At 50.0% G+C, this 18,531-nt stretch overlaps 1 protein-coding gene across 2 annotated transcripts in view; it reads left to right on the top strand.

Annotated features, from left to right (window-relative positions):
• The window catches only part of NOL12 (nucleolar protein 12), a 96,717-nt gene that overhangs the window by 22,842 nt on the left and 55,344 nt on the right, over nt 1–18,531 (top strand). For both annotated transcript variants that reach the window (XM_075320869.1, XM_075320868.1), the window contains exons 4-5: nt 5,179–5,227; nt 14,838–14,980. In XM_075320869.1, coding sequence (XP_075176984.1) covers nt 5,179–5,227; nt 14,838–14,980 — 192 coding nt within the window. The remainder of the gene's footprint in view (nt 1–5,178; nt 5,228–14,837; nt 14,981–18,531) is intronic.

Here is an 18,531-nt window from a genome sequence, read left to right as displayed (position 1 = left end):
TGGGCTGTATACCCCTTTCCCATATACCCACATTGATCACTCTCCTAGGAGACAACAGCATGTCGTCCACAAGGAGCAAAGCTGCTAAGGCACAGGGTTTTGTTTTGTTTTGTTTTTTTTTTTTTTGCGGCCTGTACCTCCTTGTGGGGCTATGTTACCTGCGGGTTCCACCTACCCTCACTGTGAGCAATGCTCGACCCCTGTTTCGCTTGCTCAGCCGGAGCCTCGGACACTGGTGGGCCCCTCGGCTCATGTAGACCCCCCTGCTCCCCCTGACCAGGCTGCAGGGACAGAGTTCGCCTCTTTTGCTGAGAAACTCTGAGTCACTTTCTCAATCCATTGCACAGTCTATGGACAAATGGTCTTCTAAGCTGCTAGAGGCTTTGCAGTCCAGACCGGACCCTTCACAGGCCCCAGCCCCTGTTGGCTCGTCGCCTCCAGGCCCCTCTCGGTCCGCGCCACAGCGCGCTCATAGGTTGGCCCCTCGGTCTCAGGCGGAGGACTCCTGCCCGGACTGCAGCCCCCGACCGGCTAAGCGGTCTCGCTGGGACTCTTCCCGACTTCCTCTCGCTGCTCGGGATCCCAGCTTGAGGACTCTCTGGAGGACGAGGTGGATGTCGCAGCTCAGGGCTCTGACCCTGACGTCGCCCTTAACCTTGATACACCTGAGGGGGACGCCTTAGTAAATGATCTTATCTCGTCCATCAACCAGGTGTTGGATCTCTCTCCCCCGCCTCCTCCTGTAGAGGAGTCGGCGTCTCAGCAGGAGAAACACCAGTTTCGGTTCCCCAAACGTATACGCAATACGTTTTTTGATCACTCTAACTTCAGAGACGCTGTCCAGAAGCCCAGAGCGGTCCCGGACAAGCGTTTTACTAAGCGCCTCACTGACACGCGTTACCCCTTCCCATCTGAAGTCGTTAAGTTTTGGGCTCACTGTCCCAAGGTGGATCCTCCAGTCTCAAGATTGGCAGCTAGATCCGTGGTGTCGGTTGCAGATGGCTCATCACTAAAAGATGCCACTGACAGACAGATTGAGCTCCTGGTGAAGTCCATCTATGAGGCCACGGGCGCGTCTTTTGCCCCGGCCTTTGCAGCCGTGTGGGCACTCCAAGCTATCTCGGCTTGTCTGACTGAGATTAATGCTGTCACACATAATTCTGCTCTGCAAGTTGCGTCTTTGACCACTCAGGCGTCAGCCTTTTCATCCTACGCCATGAACGCCGTCCTGGACTCTGCTAGCCGTACAGCTGTAGCATCCGCTAACTCTGTGGCAGTCCGCAGGGCCATGTGGCTGCGCGAATGGAAGGCAGATTCGGCTTCCAAGAGGTTCTTAACCGGTTTGCCGTTTTCTGGCGACCGTTTGTTTGGCGAACGATTGGATGAGATTATTAAGGAATCCAAAGGAAAGGATTCCTCCTTACCCCAGGCCAAACCTAAGAGACCTCAACAGAGAAAGGTTCAATCGAGATTTCGGTCCTTTCGTCCCTCCGCCAAGTCCCAATCCTCTTCGTCCAACAGGCCGGAGAAAGGCCAGAGGAACTCCTATGCGTGGCGATCCAAGTCTCGCCCACAAAAGGCCGCAGGAGGCACTGCCTCCAAGACGGCTTCCTCATGACTCTCGGCCTCCCCTGACCGCATCCTCGGTCGGTGGCAGGCTCTCCCGCTTTGGAGACGCCTGGTGGCCACATGTTCAAGACCGATGGGTGAGAGACATTCTGTCTCACGGTTACAGGATAGAGTTCAGCTCTCGTCCTGCGGCTCGCTTCTTCAGAACCTCTCCGCCCTCCGCTCAGGCCGACGCACTTTTTCAGGCAGTAGCCGCTCTAAAGATGGAAGGAGTTGTTATCCCCGTTCCCCTTCAGGAACGTGCTCGCGGATTTTACTCCAACTTGTTCGTGGTGCCAAAAAAGGACGGGTCATTCCGTCCTGTTCTGGACCTCAAGCTGCTCAACAGACATGTGAGAACCAGACGGTTCCGGATGGAATCTCTCCGCTCGGTCATCGCCTCAATGTCACAAGGAGACTTCCTAGCATCGATCGACATCAAGGATGCTTATCTCCATGTACCGATCGCACCCGAGCATCAACGTTTCCTGCGTTTCGCCATCGGGGACGAACACCTCCAGTTCGTGGCATTGCCTTTCGGCTTGGCGAAAGCACCACGGGTTTTCACCAAAGTCATGGCATCCGTTGTGGCAGTCCTGCATTCTCAGGGCCACTCGGTGATTCCCTACTTGGACGATCTCCTAGTCAGGGCCCCATCTCGGGTGGCGTGTCAACAAAGTCTATCTGTCGCTCTGGCGACTCTCCAGCGGTTCGGGTGGATCATCAACTTCCCGAAATCCAAGTTTACACCGACCTAATCACTGACGTACCTTGGGATGGAGTTTCATACCCAGCAAGCGTTAGTCAAGCTTCCGAGAGACAAACAGCTTTCTCTGCAGGCAGGGGTGCAATCCCTTCTTCGGAGTCAGTCACACCCCTTAAGGCGCCTCATGCACTTCCTGGGGAAGATGGTGACAGCTATAGAGGCAGTCCCGTTCGCGCAATTCCATCTTCGGCCACTCCAATGGGACATTCTCCGCAAATGGGACAGGAGTTCGGCTTCTCTCGACAGGAACGTCTCTCTTTCCCTTACAACCAAGACGTCACTTCAGTGGTGGCTCCTTCCCAACTCTCTGTCGCAGGGAAAATCCTTCCTGCCCCAAACCTGGGCTGTAGTCACCACGGACGCGAGCCTGTCAGGGTGGGGAGCGTTTTTTCTCCACCACAGGGCTCAGGGAACCTGGACTCCGATAGAGTCATCCCTTCAGATCAATATCCTGGAGATAAGGGCAGTGTATCTAGCCCTATTGGCTTTCCATCGGTGGCTGGAGGGCAGGCAGATCCGTATCCAGTCGGACAACGCCACTGCCGTCGCATACATCAACCACCAAGGCGGCACTCGCAGTCGTCAAGCCTTCCAGGAAGTCCGACGGATTCTGCAGTGGGTGGAAGCCACAGCTTCCACCATCTCCGCAGTTCACATCCCGGGCGTAGAGAACTGGGAAGCAGATTTTCTCAGTCGTCAGGGCATGGACGCGGGGGAATGGTCTCTGCACCCAGACGTGTTTCGAGAGATCTGTCGCCGCTGGGGAACGCCGGACGTCGATCTCATGGCGTCTCGGCACAACAACAAAGTCCCGGCATTCATGGCACGGTCTCAGGATCACAGAGCTCTGGCGGCGGACGCGTTAGTTCAGGATTGGTCGCAGTTTCGACTGCCTTATGTGTTTCCTCCTCTGGCGATGCTGCCCAGAGTGTTACGCAAGATCAGGTCCGACTGCCGTCGTGCCATTCTCGTCGCTCCAGACTGGCCGAGGCGGTCGTGGTACCCGGATCTGTGGCATCTCACGGTGGGTCAACCGTGGGCGCTTCCAGACCGCCCAGACTTGCTGTCACAAGGCCCGTTTTTCCATCTGAATTCTGTGGCCCTCAACCTGACTGTGTGGCCATTGAGTCCTGGCTCCTAGCGTCTTCAGGGTTATCTCAGGATGTCATTGCCACCATGAGACAGGCCAGGAAGCCTACGTCCGCCAAGATCTATTATAGGTCTTGGCAAATCTTCCTATCCTGGTGCGCTAATAACGGTTTTACTCCATGGCCGTTTGCCTTACCCACTTTTCTTTCATTCCTTCAATCCGGAATGGACAAGGGTTTGTCACTTGGCTCTCTCAAGGGCCAAGTATCGGCGCTCTCCGTGTTTTTTCAAAAGCGCCTAGCCAGGCTTCCGCAGGTCCGCACGTTCCTGCAGGGAGTTTGCCACATAGTCCCACCTTACAAGCGTCCGCTGGAACCCTGGGATCTTAACAGGGTGCTAACGGCTCTTCAGAAACCACCTTTCGAGCCGCTGCGGGATGTCTCTCTATCACGTCTTTCGCAGAAGGTGGCCTTCCTAGTGGCAGTCACATCACTTCGGAGAGTGTCTGAGCTAGCAGCGCTGTCATGCAAAGCCCCCTTCCTGGTGTTTCACCAGGATAAGGTGGTTCTGCGTCCGGTCCCGGAATTTCTCCCTAAGGTGGTATCTCCTTTTCATCTCAATCAGGATATCTCCTTGCCTTCATTTTGCCCTAATCCAATTCACCAGTGTGAAAAGGATTTGCACTCTTTGGATCTTGTGAGAGCACTCCGGCTCTACGTGTCTCGCACGGCGCCCCTGCGTCGTTCAGATGCGCTCTTTGTCCTTGTCGCTGGCCAGCGTAAGGGCTCGCAGGCTTCCAAGTCAACCTTGGCTCGGTGGATCAATGAACCGATTCTCGAAGCCTACCGTTCTTCTGGGCTTCCGCTTCCTTCAGGGCTGAAAGCCCATTCTACCAGAGCCGTGGGTGCGTCCTGGGCATTGCGGCACCGGGCTACGGCTCAGCAGGTGTGTCAGGCAGCTACCTGGTCTAGTCTGCACACTTTCACGAACCACTATCAAGTGCATGCCTATGCTTCGGCAGACGCCAGTCTAGGTAGGCGAGTCCTTCAGGCGGCGGTTGCCCACCTGTAAGAGGGGGCCGTTTTTTCGGCTCTTTTTATTGAGGTATTCTTTTACCCACCCAGGGACTGATCTTGGACGTCCCAATTGTCTGGGTCTCCCAATGGAGCGACAAAGAAGAAGGGAATTTTGTTTACTTACAGTAAATTCCTTTTCTTCTAGCTCCTATTGGGAGACCCAGCACCCGCCCCTGTACCCTTCAGGCTGGTTGTTTTTTTGTGTACACATGTTGTTCATGTTGAATTGTTCTTTTGGTTCATGGTTTGCAGTTCTCCGAACATCCTTCGGATTGAATTTACCCTTGACCAATTTATAAGTTTTCTCCTTCCTGCTTTTGCACCAAAACTGAGGAGCCCGTGATCCACGGGAGGGTGTATAGGCAGAGGGGAGGGGTTACACTTTTTAAAGTGTAATACTTTGTGTGGCCTCCGGAGGCAGAAGCTATACACCCCAATTGTCTGGGTCTCCCAATAGGAGCTAGAAGAAAAGGAATTTTCGGTAAGTAAACAAAATTCTCTTCTTTGTCAGTAAGGAATGCTAGAATATGCCAGGAAAGCTTCCGAATTGTGAATGTATGGGGTAAAAAGCATTTATCTGAATGATTTGTCATTCCTCAAAGGCTTAAACCACTTTTTTATTTTTTTTTCTCCTTGTAGAGACATAAGGAATACGTAAAGATGCTGAAGGAGAGAGAAGAAGCGTTGGGTAAGAAGCCGACCAAATACAAGTATCACCCATGCCAGTATGCTATCATCATAAGCTGTAATGTGTGATATCAGGGCCTACCTGTTAGTTAGAAATTATGAAGGCCCATCTTTGATGGGGTTGGCCACTTACTTACTGTTACATATCTTCATAATAATGATTAGAAAGAACTTGCCAATATGTATTTGTTTTCAATAGCAAAGCCAGCTCCCTTTTCTGCCTTTACCTTGGCCATTAAGAAAAGTGGCTGGCTTAGCTACTGGATTGAGCAGCCAGGCCCCCCTTCTCTACTGAGCTGCTGAGCTTAGGACTGAGGCCGATGCCTGGAGATCAGGTCACATTTGAAAGTAAAGCCTGCTTTACACCATACGATCCAGCATACGATATCGTATGCGATCGTACCCGCCCCCATCGTATGTGCGTCACGTTCAATTTGTTGAACGTGTCGCACAAACGAGTAACCCCCCGTCACACGTACTTACCCTTCCATACGACCTTGATGTGGGCGGCGAACATCCACTTTCTGGAGTGGGAGGGACGTTCGGCGTCACAGCGGCGTCACGCGTCAGCGGGCCAATAGAAGCGGAGGGCCGGAGATGAGCGGGACGTAAACATCTTGCCCACCTCCTTCCTTCCGCATTGCCGGCGGGAGCCGCGGGACGCAGGTAAGATCTGTTCATCGTTCCCGGGGTGTCACACACTGCGATGAACGTTTTACCATTCAATTACAATCGCACGTAGCTGTCACACGCTACAATGTAACTTACGATGCCGGATGTGCGTCACTTACGACGTGACCCCGCCGACATATTGTAAGATATATATTGTAGTGTGTAAAGCGGGCTTAAGTTAGTAACCTCTTTGTAATCTGTCACCAGGTTTTTGCCACCTCAGAGCAATATAATGTAGAGACCCTAATTCCAGTGATGCGTCACTTACTGAGCTGTTTGCTGTCATTTTGTTAAAATCAATGTTTTTTCTGCTGCAGATCTAGCAGTTGGGGCTCTTTTCTACTTGCGTACCGCTTCTGATGCGAGAGAATCGGAAGTGATATGCTAATGACCCTCGGCTGCATGCGTCAGCCGAGGGTCATGCGACTGTGATGAGATCGCATTACAGGAGTAGAGAAGATGGAGGGAGCACTTTCTCCCCATCTCCTCCGCTGTCTGTCTCTGCTTGCACCGCGCTGCAGTCATAACATGTGAGTGCAGTGCAATGTTTCACATGCTCCCATAGGCTTGTATGGGGTGTGTCAGCTGAGACTCGCTGCGATTGCACTGAGAGCACGATTCGTGTCAAGAAATAACAGGAAAGAGGAAACTGCCTCATTGATTAATACTGGTGCAATCCGATTTTTTTTTTTTTTTTTATATAGGATTGCATTCGCACAAAAAAATCACAGGTGCAAAAGAGCCCTAATACAGAACTCAGGAATATGCTGGACTAACTGCAACACGCCAAGTAGTCCTCTAATGATGATCTTCTAATTAAATAATGATTTTATCAAAACTACACTAAACAGCTCAGTAAGTGACACACCTCTGGAATCAGAATCTCTGCCCCTACATTATGCTGCACTCAGATTAGGTGTTAAAACCTGGTGACAGATTATCTTTAACACTTCTAAATGTATTTTTCTCTGACGCCTCATTGGGGGACACAAGACCATAGGACCATGGGTGTTATGCTGCCTATCCATAGGAGGACACTAAGTAGATGCAAAAGCATAGCTCCTCCTCTGCAGTATACACCCCCTGGCCGGGCCAGGCAACCTCCGTTTTAGCTTAGTGTCTGTAGGAGGCACATCTTTCAAGGTTTTGTTATTTTTTTGAGGGCGACGGTTTCCTTTTGGGACCGATCTCCCAATACCATCAACGGGCAGGAACGCGGAGTGCTGCCTCCACGTACCCCCTCCTGCGACGCTGGATCCTGGGCTGCCTTTTACTGGACGACGGGTCCCACAGACACCGATTTTTCCAGAGCCCAGGGCAGAGGCACAATTCCTCAGCCCCTCTTTGCAGGCTCTGAGATGAACATTGCACCTGTGTGGCCGGACACAGGGAGAAAAGCTGTCACAGCAGGCTGACTCTGCTATTTCCACTGCCTGGAAGGAAGAAGTGTTTAAGGTGAGATCCCCCCTGACTGGTTTCCCAGACAAAGGGAGAAAACACGGGGAAGGCTCCCAGGACTACTGAATTCACAGTATTTTATTATGAGAAAGTCCCTTGCTGATTGCAAGGAGGAGAGCCCCAGGGACCCTTCTGTGCCCCTATAGCCCCCCCAAGACCCCCCCGCCACCATTGCCGCAACTGTCAGCCCAGAGTCTAGGGCTCCCAGCCCACCGAAATGGGCACAGTTTCTGTCCCAATCCATGGAAAACTGTCACAGAACCTGGCTCTGGCTATGCAATGGCGTCCTCCACACCCTTCTGGGCCCCTGGACGGAACGCAGCCTGAGGATACCCCTATGGAGGATCCTTCTGAGGTAATCCGGGCACATGCTTCACCGGTTGCAGGGATCAGGAAAAGAGCACACGGCCGGGTGTCTCCAGCACTCTCTCATGGCCCCCAGGGCTCTCCCTCGGGAGCACACAGGGCAGGCTCTCCCACACGCTCCACGGCTTCTGAAGAGCTGGAGGAGGGAGAATGCTGTTTGTACCAGGAGGATTCCTTGGTTTCATCACCCCCAAATGATCAAACTGCAATAGACTCCCTTATAGCAGCAATCAACCAAACTCTGCATGTGGAGGATCCCCCATCCACTACCACTGACCATGCGGTCTCCTTTAAGAGGGCAAGGAAACCCCAAAAGGTTTTCGCTGATCACCTAGAGTTTCAGAATATCCTCACAAAGCAAAGGGAGAAGCCTGACAGGCGCTCTGGTAACCGAAAACTCATGGAGTCCCGGTACCCTTTTGTCTCACCTGCCCCTAAGGGCTGGGCCGATCCGCCCTCGGTCGACACCCCCCCCCCCCCGGTCTCCTGCCTTGCCACAAAGACGCTCCTGTCTTTACCCGATGGTTCCTCCATCAAGGACCCGACAGACAGTCAGGTGGAGCACCTCGCCCGCTCTGCTTTTGAGGCTGCGGGTTCCTCCCTGTCGCCCTCCTTTGCCTCTGTGTGGGTCGCAAAGGCGATCTCGGTCTGGGCAGAGTCCCTTAACACTTCGCTTGAGGAATCCCAGTTCCCTCATACTGTCACAGAGGTAACAGCTCAAATTGCCGCTGCGGCGGAGTACCTCATGCAGGCCTCCATAGACGCTGCTGCCTGCGCAGCATTTGCCGCCTCAAATACCATAGCCATCCGTAGAGCTCTCTGGCTCTGACAATGGCGAGCAGACTCTGCCTCCAAGAAGTCTCTCACGGGCCTTCCCTTTTCTCCAGACCGATTGTTTGGCGAACGTCTGGACAAGCTCATTTCTGACGCCACTGGAGGAAAGAGTACCTCCCTCCCCCAGCTGAAGTCCAGGACGACCTTCACCAGACGTCCACAGTCCTTGTTCCGATCCTTTTGGAACTCATTTGGTTGGTCGACATCCCGTGCTGTCCCCGCCACCAGCCATGGACTACGCAGGGACCGACCTTCTCGGCTCTCCCCGAAACCCACTTCGTCATGGCAGCCTAGACCGAAACAGTCCAGGACTAGGGAGACTAGGCCACGATGTTTTTCCCCCCTCATGACTCCTTCGGCCCCCCCGGAAGACACACTCATGGTAGGAGGTCGACTGCGGCTCTTTCAACACATCTGAGCTGCCGCCTCAGATGACAAATGGGTGCGAGACCTTGTGTCTTCCGGTTACCACATAGAATTTCGGACCCGACCCCCGAGTCTGTTCTTTCTCTCAAACCCCCCAAAGACTCGAAAACGACGCAAAACTTTTTTCTCAGCAATCTACTCGATCAAAACAGCAGGAGTGATAATACCCGTGCCGGACGACGAGAAGTTCAGGGGTTTTTATTCCAACCTCTTTGTGGTCCAAAAAAAGGATGGGTCAGTTCGACCCATCCTGGACCTCAAACACCTGAACAAGCATGTGCACGTACGGAGATTCAGAATGGAGTCCCTAAGGTGCATTATATGCATCCATGGTCGAAGGGGAATTCCTCGCTTCCATAGACATCAAGGACGCGTACCTGCACATACCCATCGCCCCAGATCACCAAAAGTTCCTCCGCTTCGCAGTTCAGGACTCCCACTTTCAATTCGTAGCTCTACCCTTCGGCCTTGCCACTGCACCAAGGGTCTTCACCAAAGTCAAGGCGGCCGCCATGGGCGTCCTTCACGCCAGGGGAGTAGTCGTTCTCCCTTACTTTGACGTCCTCCTCATCAAGGCCCCCTCCTTCTGCGACTGCTCAACCAGCGTACAGATCACTGTGGACACCCTATCCCGCTTAGAGTGGCTAGTGAATCTAGACAAATCATCCCCGATCCCATCATGATCCATCACCTTCCTGGGCATGTCCCTGGACACCCGTCGGGGCTTGATCTATCTCCCTCAGGACAAAGCGATCGCTCTTCAACGAGCGGTACGCTGCCTTCTACGTCCTCCGTCTCGCTCCATTCGATTCGGCATGAAGGTGCTCGGCAGGATGGTGGCGACTATGGAAGCAGTACCCTTTGCTCAACTGCACCTCCGCCCACTGCAGCTAGCCCTTCTAGCGGCCTGGGACAAGAGCCCCTTCTCCTTGGACACACATCTTCACCTGACGCCTTCAGTCAGGTATGCACTCCGCTGGTGGCTTCAGTCCTCATCCCTATCGAAGGGGAGATCCTTTCTCCCAGTATACTGGCTGGTCCTGACCATGGACGCCAGCCTCCTAGGCTGGGGAGCAGTGTACCGGCACCACACTGCTCAAGGACGTTGGACGCCCCAGGAGTCCTCCCTACCCATAAACATCCTGGAAATCCGCACGATCTGCTAGCGGGTCGTCAGATTCTAGTCCCATCGGACAATGCGACAGCTGTAGCCTATATCAATCGGCAGGGTGGGCACCCGCAGCAAAGCGGCTCATCTCGAGGCCCACAAGATCCTCAGCTGAGCCGAATCGACGGGGTCAGTGATATCAGCGGTACACATACCGGGGGTAGAGAACTGGGCAGCAGACTTTCTAAGTCACCAAGGCCTGCCCGCCGGAGAATGGTCTCTCCACCCAGAAGTGTATCTGCACTTGCTGGGGCACACCAGACGTGGATCTAATGGCCTCAAGGTTGAACGTAAAGGTACCCGCGTTCATAGCCAGGTCACGCGACCCGCACTCTATTGGCGCGGATGCTCTAGTCTGCTCCTGGCACCAATTCCGCCTGCCTTACATACTTCCACCTCTACCCCTGCTGCAGCGGGTAATCAGGAAGATCAAGGCAGAGGGAGTCCCGGTGATACTGATAGCACCGGACTGGCCCAGGCGCACCTGGTACGCCGAATTAGTACAAATGCTCGCAGACGTACCGTGGTGCCTTCCAGACATCCCAGACTTGCTGACCCAAGGGCCCATTTCCCATCAGAACTCCAGAGCCCTGAAGCTGACGGCATGGCCATTGAGACCTGGGTATTAACAAGAGCGGGATTCTCCCCCGCGGTTATTTCCACCATGATCAGTGCCTGAAAGCCTGCTTCATCCCGCATTTACCACCATACGTGGAAAATCTTCCTTTCATGGTGCAGAGAAACTATCGTCCAGCCTATTCCTCTGGCCATCCCTAGAATTCTCGACGTTCTGCAGTCTGGCTTGCAAGCGGGGTTGGCTCTCAGTTCCCTTAAAGGGCAGGTCTCAGCGCTCTCAATATTCTACCAATGCCGCCTGGCTCAAAAACAGCAAGTCAACACCTTCCTCCAGGGCGTTTCCCATCTAGTTCCCCCGTACAAACGGCCGCTGGACCCATGGGACCTCAATCTCGTTCTGGACGGTCTCCAGAGGTCTCCCTTTGAACCTCTCAAGGAATCCTCCCTTGCTCTTCTGTCCTGGAAGGTAACATTCCTGGTGGCAATTACGTCCATCAGACGGGTTTCGGAGCTGGCAGCACTCTCTTGCCGCAAGCCTTTTCTGATATTTCACCAGGACAAGGTGGTTCTGCGCCCCCTTCCGGATTTTCTTCCAAAGGTTCCTACCCCGTTTCATTTGAACGAGGACATTGTTCTGCCTTCCTTTTGTCCACACCCAGTTCATAGGGTGGAAAGGTCTCTGCATTCGTTAGACCTCGTCAGAGCTCTCAGATATTACATATCCAGGACAGCCCCCTTTAGGAAAACGGACTCTTTGTTTGTCATTCCTGAGGCGCCTAAGATGGGACAGGCAGCTTCAAAGGCGACTCTGGCTCGCTGGATTCGCTCTGCGATCCAGGAAGTCTACCGCTTGCAACTCAAGCCCATTCCTAGTGGGCTGCGGGCTCATTCCACGCAAGCAGTTGGCGCTTCGTGGGTCATTCGGCATCAGGCTTCAGTGGAACAGGTGTGTAAGGCTGCGACCTGGTCTAGCCTACATACTTTTTCAAAGCATTACAGAGTCCATACCCAGGTTTCAGCTGAGGCAAATCTGGGTAGGAAAATTCTGCAAACGGCAGTAGAGCACCTCTCTCAGTAGGTGCTCCAGGCGAAGCAGCTCAAGAAATTGCAATTTTTTGCCAAAAATCTCAAAACATTTTTTATAATAAGTACAGTTTGGAATGTTTAGTGCTGTAGTGCACATTTGGTGCTGGCTTTTTGTTTTTTCTTCATTGAATTGGTCGGTGGTTGACCTCCACCTTGCTATGCACCCCAATTTGGGATGTATTCCATCTGTCTGGATTTTGGCGGTTGGTGACTGTTCACATTAAGTCATCAGGCTTTGTCCACAGGCTATTTACTTCATGCAGCATTTGCTTGGACCTGTCCCGCCCACAGCCATGACTCAGTCATGGGTACGGGATTGAAATAGACCAGGTGAGTGCTGCTAAGAGCAGTTCTACTATTCATATGTGAGGCCGTATGGCACATTTTATAAAAATATTTTAGTGTAGGACTGCTTCAAATGAGATTTGCCGTGACGTGGCGAAGCAGCTCAAGAAATTGCAATTTTTTGCCAAAAATCTCAAAACATTTTTTATAATAAGTACAGTTTGGAATGTATAGTGCTGTAGTGCACATTTGGTGCTGGCTTTTTGTTTTTTCTTCATTCGTTAGACCTCGTCAGAGCTCTCAGATATTACATATCCAGGACAGCCCCCTTTAGGAAAACGGACTCTTTGTTTGTCATTCCTGAGGCGCCTAAGATGGGACAGGCAGCTTCAAAGGCGACTCTGGCTCGCTGGATTCGCTCTGCGATCCAGGAAGTCTACCGCTTGCAACTCAAGTCCATTCCTAGTGGGCTGCGGGCTCATTCCACGCAAGCAGTTGGCGCTTCGTGGGCCATTCGGCATCAGGCTTCAGTGGAACAGGTGTGTAAGGCTGCGACCTGGTCTAGCCTACATACTTTTTCAAAGCATTACAGAGTCCATACCCAGGTTTCAGCTGAGGCAAATCTGGGTAGGAAAATTCTGCAAACGGCAGTAGAGCACCTCTCTCAGTAGGTGCTCCAGGCTGTCTGGGACTGGTTCCTAGTCCTTGGGTTGTGTTGTCTTCTTTTATGTTTCCCACCCATGGACTGCTTTAGGACGTCCCATGGTCCTGTGTCCCCCAATGAGGCGTCAGAGAAAAACGGATTTTTGTGTACTCACCGTAAAATCATTTTCTCTTAGCCATCATTAGGGGACACAGCACCCACCCTGTTGCCCTGTTGGGCCTTGGTTCTCTCAGTACCGTATTTGGTTATGACTCTTTTTTTTTTTTTTTTTTTCTCATGTTCCTCTGAGATAAGTTTTTACTGGCTTTTTCTCCTACTGCTTGTGTACTAAAACTGAGGTTGCCTGGCCCGGCCAGGGGGTGTATACTGCAGAGGAGGAGCTATGCTTTTGCATCTACTTAGTGTCCTCCTATGGATAGGCAGAATAACACCCATGGTCCTGTGTCCCCCAATGATGGCTAAGAGAAAACGATTTTACGGTGAGTACACAAAAATCCGTTTTTTGGCAGCAATCCCTTTTTAAAGATTTTTTTTTTTTTTTCTTTTCTTCAGGAGTGCACCACTCCTCGGTGATTTTCTGGTGGCTGAGGTGCAGGCGCTTCTGTTTGATTTACTGTTCGCCGTCCTGCCCAACCCCATGTGCATGACACGTGCTGCGTCATTTACAGAGAAGTCTACATTGCACTCCTGTGTATGTGCACTTTGATCTGCCCAGCTGAGAGCAGATTAAAGTACTGTAGTGCGCGTGTGCGGCCGGTCTTACAGTACTTTGATCTGCTCTTAGCCGGGCAGAGAGATATGCGCAGGAGAGCAATGGAGGCCTCTGTGTGAGTGATGTTGGACGCGTCACGCACAAGGGGCTGGGCAGGAGGACTACGACTGCACAGGATGGATGAGGTGCCAGGCCGGAGACAAGTGTTGTTCATTGGGCCGGACCACCCCCTAGGTGAGTATTATTAGGCTATGTGCGCACTAGAGCAAAATACCCGCGGATTTACCCGCGGATTTGCCGCGGAAATTTCTTGAGAAATGTCTGCAATCTTTGTGCAGACATTTCCCATGAAATTCTATGAGAAAAAAAAAAAGCTGTGCGCACTGGTGCGGATTTTTCTCAAGAAAGTTTCTTGAGAAAAGTTTCTCGAGAAAGTTTCTTGAGAAAATGAACATGTCCATTAAATCCGCAGGTATCCCGCGGATTTCTGCAGTACAGACTGCAAAAATCCGCAGGGAACCACCCGCGGGAAAATCGCGGCAAAATCGCGGTAAATCCGCGGCAAATCCGCATGCGGTTTTGCCGCGGATTTTTTCCGGAGGTCAGCAAATCTTTCACTCCCAGAAGTTTCTCGAGAAGATTTTCTCGAGAAACTTCACATCTCTAGTGCGCACATAGCCTAAAGGTGTTTTTCACGTTCTACAGCGCGGCCTGGACTCTTATATACAGCGTTCTAGATTGCTATGTATGAGTTCACTGGTGCTGGCCGCAACTCATAAAGGAAAAACCTGCTGACAGGTTCCCTTTAATTTCCTGCCTTACTGAAAGTGCAGATACTGGGAGAAAATTAACTTGTATCCTCCTGGAGCTTCTGGGTTTCAGTAATAGAGGAGTGCACGGAGTGATTAGTCACTGCGCACTATATTGTGGTGGCTGTAATCACCCCTGGCACTTTAATAGATGGCTCGCCTTATGACTGAAAGCCAGGAGCTCCTTGAGGATATAGGTTCATTTTTTTACAATAGCCTCTCTATTTACCTCCAGATTAACCCTATGTCTGAAGGTAAATGGCGATTTTGCTCATGACAGGTTCTCTTTAATGACTTGGCTGATCAGACTTCCATACTCACCCAATTATTGTTAATAAGATTGCTCTGTGCCAATAGAATATCATGTTATCCGCAGCACATCACCTGTTTACACAAGACATTGTGCTGCCGATATAATGATGCTTGCTTAAAAATCATCGCACCTTGCTTGTTTGTCAGGTATTTTCAGTTATTTAGCAACGATATTTCGACCTGTGCTCATCATTCGCTGAAGAACATAATTTCATGCTTAATTTCTTTAACTTATTTTCATAGAAGAAGCAGATGAAATCGAGCGACTGGTCACATCTAAAACGGAATCCGTTATTTTTGATCATCCCAACCACACAGTCACGGTGACAACCATCAGTGACTTGGATCTTTCTGGAGTGGGTCTCCTGCCCCCTGGCTTCATAGAGGTATGGTTATATGAGGTTCTTTCCATGCCGATATAGATATATATATAGATATATATATATATATATATATATATATATATATATATATATATATATATATATATATATATATATATATATATATATATATATAATATTTTATGTTTCCCTTTAAGCAGTTTGACATACTGACATGGGTGTGTCATGCTTGACAGACTGCACTGTGGTGTTTGGCTACACAAGCTGCTCTCTGACTTTCCCTTTTTTTCTGCTTGTGGTTTATTCCTTTATCTTCAGGACCCTACAGATTTCCTCACCACTTCAGCTGTTAATCATCAGCACATACCTTTGTGTCTTTAAATACTCTCATTCCACCTTACTCTGTGTTGGTGATAGGTCTAATACCCTTGACATGTCTTCAGTGCAAGCAGTCGGCTTGTATTCAGCTGGAGAACCTTTGTTGTTGTTGCAGTTCCTCTCCCTGAGTCATCTGGAGATAAGTTGTTCATTCACTTCCCCCTGTTTTATTCCGGTGTGTTCTTTAGAGCTTAATGGGGTTGACTAAGCACTCAGCCCATCCATTCCCTACCTAGGGTCAGCCAGGGTCTGGTATCCTGCTTTGCCTAAAGGTGTGTAACCTATCTAGAGCTGTGAGGGAACCCAGGGGCAAGCAATAGGTTTGGTCAAAAGTCACCATCTTCCCGTTCCCTAGATACAGATTTTACGTTCGCTTTTGCCATTCACTTGGTACTTTCCCGTACCTAGTATCTAGTGTCACACATACCTTTTATTTTTAAGAAACATTTGGTGTATTTGCATGCTTATTCCCTTTAACCCCTTCACGACCAGCTGATTTTTCGTTTTCCGTTTTCTTTTTCGCCATTCTTCTGAGAGACGTAACTTTTTTTATTTTTCAGTCAATATGGTCAGGTGAGGGCTCATTTTTTGCGGAACAAGCTGTACTTTTAAATGAAACCATAAGTTTTACCATACAGTGTACTGGAAAACGGGAAAAAATTCCAAATGCAGAAAAATTGCAAAAAATGTGTGATAGCACTATTGTTTTTGAGATATTTTATTCACTGTGTTCGCTATATGGTAAAACTGATGTGTGGGTGTGATGCCTCAGGTCACTGCAAGTTCGTTGACACCAAACATGTATAGGTTTTCTTTTATATAAGGGGTTAAAAAAATCGGAAGTTTGTCCGAAAAAAGTGGCGCACGTTTTACGCCATATTCCGTGACCTGTAGCGTTCTCATTTTTCGGGATCTATGGCTCAGTGACGGCTTATTTTTTTGCGTTTCAAGCTGACTTTTTTTCATGGTACAATTTTTGTGCAGATGCTACATTTTGATCGCCTGTTATTGCATTTTGCGCAAAAGTTGTGGTGACAAAAATACGTAATTTGGGCGTTTGGAATTTTTTTGCCACTACGCCGTTTACTGATCAGATTGATTTTATATTTTGATAGATAATACCAAATGTGTGTATATTTTTTCATTTTTTTTTAACCCTTTAGTTTTCAATGGGACAAAAGGGGGGTGATTTGAACTTTTAGGTTTTTTGTTGTTGTTTTTATTTTTTTAAAGTTTTTTAAAACTTTTTTATTTTTTTTTACTTTTTTTTTATTTTTTTTTATTTGACTAGTCCCCCTAGGGGGCTATAGCGATCAGCAATCCGATCCAATCGCTCCTCCCTATCTGCTGATCACAGCTACACAGCTGTAAACAGCAGATAGCCTCACTTTCTGCTTCACTCGGCTCCAGGATGAGTGAAACTGAAAGTATTTATGTGTACTACAGAAGTCATCACATGACCCTGTGCTACCATGACAACCACCGGAAGTCACGTGATCACAACACGTGCCTTCCAGTATCGACCGGTAAGTAAATGTTTACCGCGATCGAGATTATAATGGCGCTGTCACATATTGACAGCGCCATTTAAGGGGTTAAACGGCACGAGCTGATAACGATTCTGCTCGTGCCTAGCAGGTACACATCTCAGCTGTGAAAAATCAGCTGAGATGTGCGCCGATCGCAGCATGCTGCCGGTGGCAGACCGCGGGCAGTAACATTATGACCGCTAGGACGTAATATTACTGCCCGCGGTCGTTAATGGATTAAAAGTCCATAAAACAAAGAAATTAATCCATCCCTTCTTCCTCTGCCTACAGCAGCCGATGGTGTATATATAGAACTACTAGTATATAGCCCAAGTACAGCCTACCAAAATTGTAATTTGCTGCAGCCACTGCTAGGGGTAGTTATGAATTGGCTGCTTTCTGTGGGATTATTGAATTAAAATGAGGGTAACAAGGTACCGATTAGCTGCAGCAGACGATATCGTAGCTGCAGCTAATCGGGGTAAGATAAGCTGTTCTCCAGTCATGTTGTGACCGCGCGCGCTCCCGCGGTCATGACGAGATCTGAAGAAGCGAGGGCGCATGCACCACCCTCTCAGGCACAAAACTGGGTAATGCGGGCTTCAAAAACATGGCGCCAGAGATAAGCACTATGCGCAGGCGCCAACTCCGGCGCCATGTTACTGAATAGAGAAATTTGCATACAGCCAGAGAGAGGGGGGGCGGGGATACACGTGCATAACCCACTCAGATATTATCTGGAGAGGTGCACACGTCAGTCAAAAAGTGGGTGAATTTTCAAACTTCATAAACTTGGATTTCACAGCCTAAACACCCGAGCTGCCCACTAATGGTATGTACAGCCTGTGCCTGATAGTGCCAGTACTGCACTGGCTGCACCTTATATACCAAAATCCTGAATTTTGGTTCCCTTTAATGGCCTGGTATTTGATGCGCAGTGCACAGAAGACGACAGTGGGACTACGAACGGCTGTCGGGAGAACGTGGCTCAACAGCTCAACCAGATATGTCTCCCTCTAACAGTAAGTACACTGATGCCTAACAAAGGAGGCTTCCTCTGTTATGCTGGACTATGAAAAGCTGGCAGCTGAAGTAGCAAGCAGAATTGCAACGGACATACAAAAAACCCTGGAATAAGCTATCCAAACCTCACTTAGCAGTATACAGGGAGGATTAAGTCAACAAAAGGGCAAGTTAGAGGAGCTGGAGCAGTGAGTTCTGCATTTAGACTGAGAAAAATTACAAATGAAATCCCATCTTAAAGAGATTTCTACAGAAACAAAATGCCTCAATGAAAAGGTGGATGACCTGGAGAATCGCTACAGAAGCAGCAGTTTGAGATAAGTAAGATTAATGGAGTATAGCGGGTTTTACACGCTACGATATCGTTAATGATTTATCGTCGGGGTCAAGATGTTTGTGACGCACATCCGGCGTCATTAACGATATCGCAGTGTGTGACACTTATGTGCGACCTAAAACGATCGCAAAAGCGGCCAAAATTGTTTGCCGCGGAGAGGTCGTCCTAAAACAAAAAATCGTTCTCTTCTAATTAGCCATGTTGTTCCTCGTTCCTGCGACATCACACATCGCTGTGTGTGACACCGCAGGAGCGAGGAACATCTCCTTACCTGCCTCCACCGCCAATGCAGAAGGAAGGAGGTGAGCGGGATGTTTACGTCCCGC

This window comes from Anomaloglossus baeobatrachus, chromosome 8 (genome assembly GCF_048569485.1).
Source record: "Anomaloglossus baeobatrachus isolate aAnoBae1 chromosome 8, aAnoBae1.hap1, whole genome shotgun sequence".
Classification (NCBI taxonomy): Eukaryota; Metazoa; Chordata; class Amphibia; order Anura; family Aromobatidae; genus Anomaloglossus; species Anomaloglossus baeobatrachus.
Note: the sequence above shows the minus strand (reverse complement) of the source record. Positions and strands in the feature narration are given on the sequence as shown.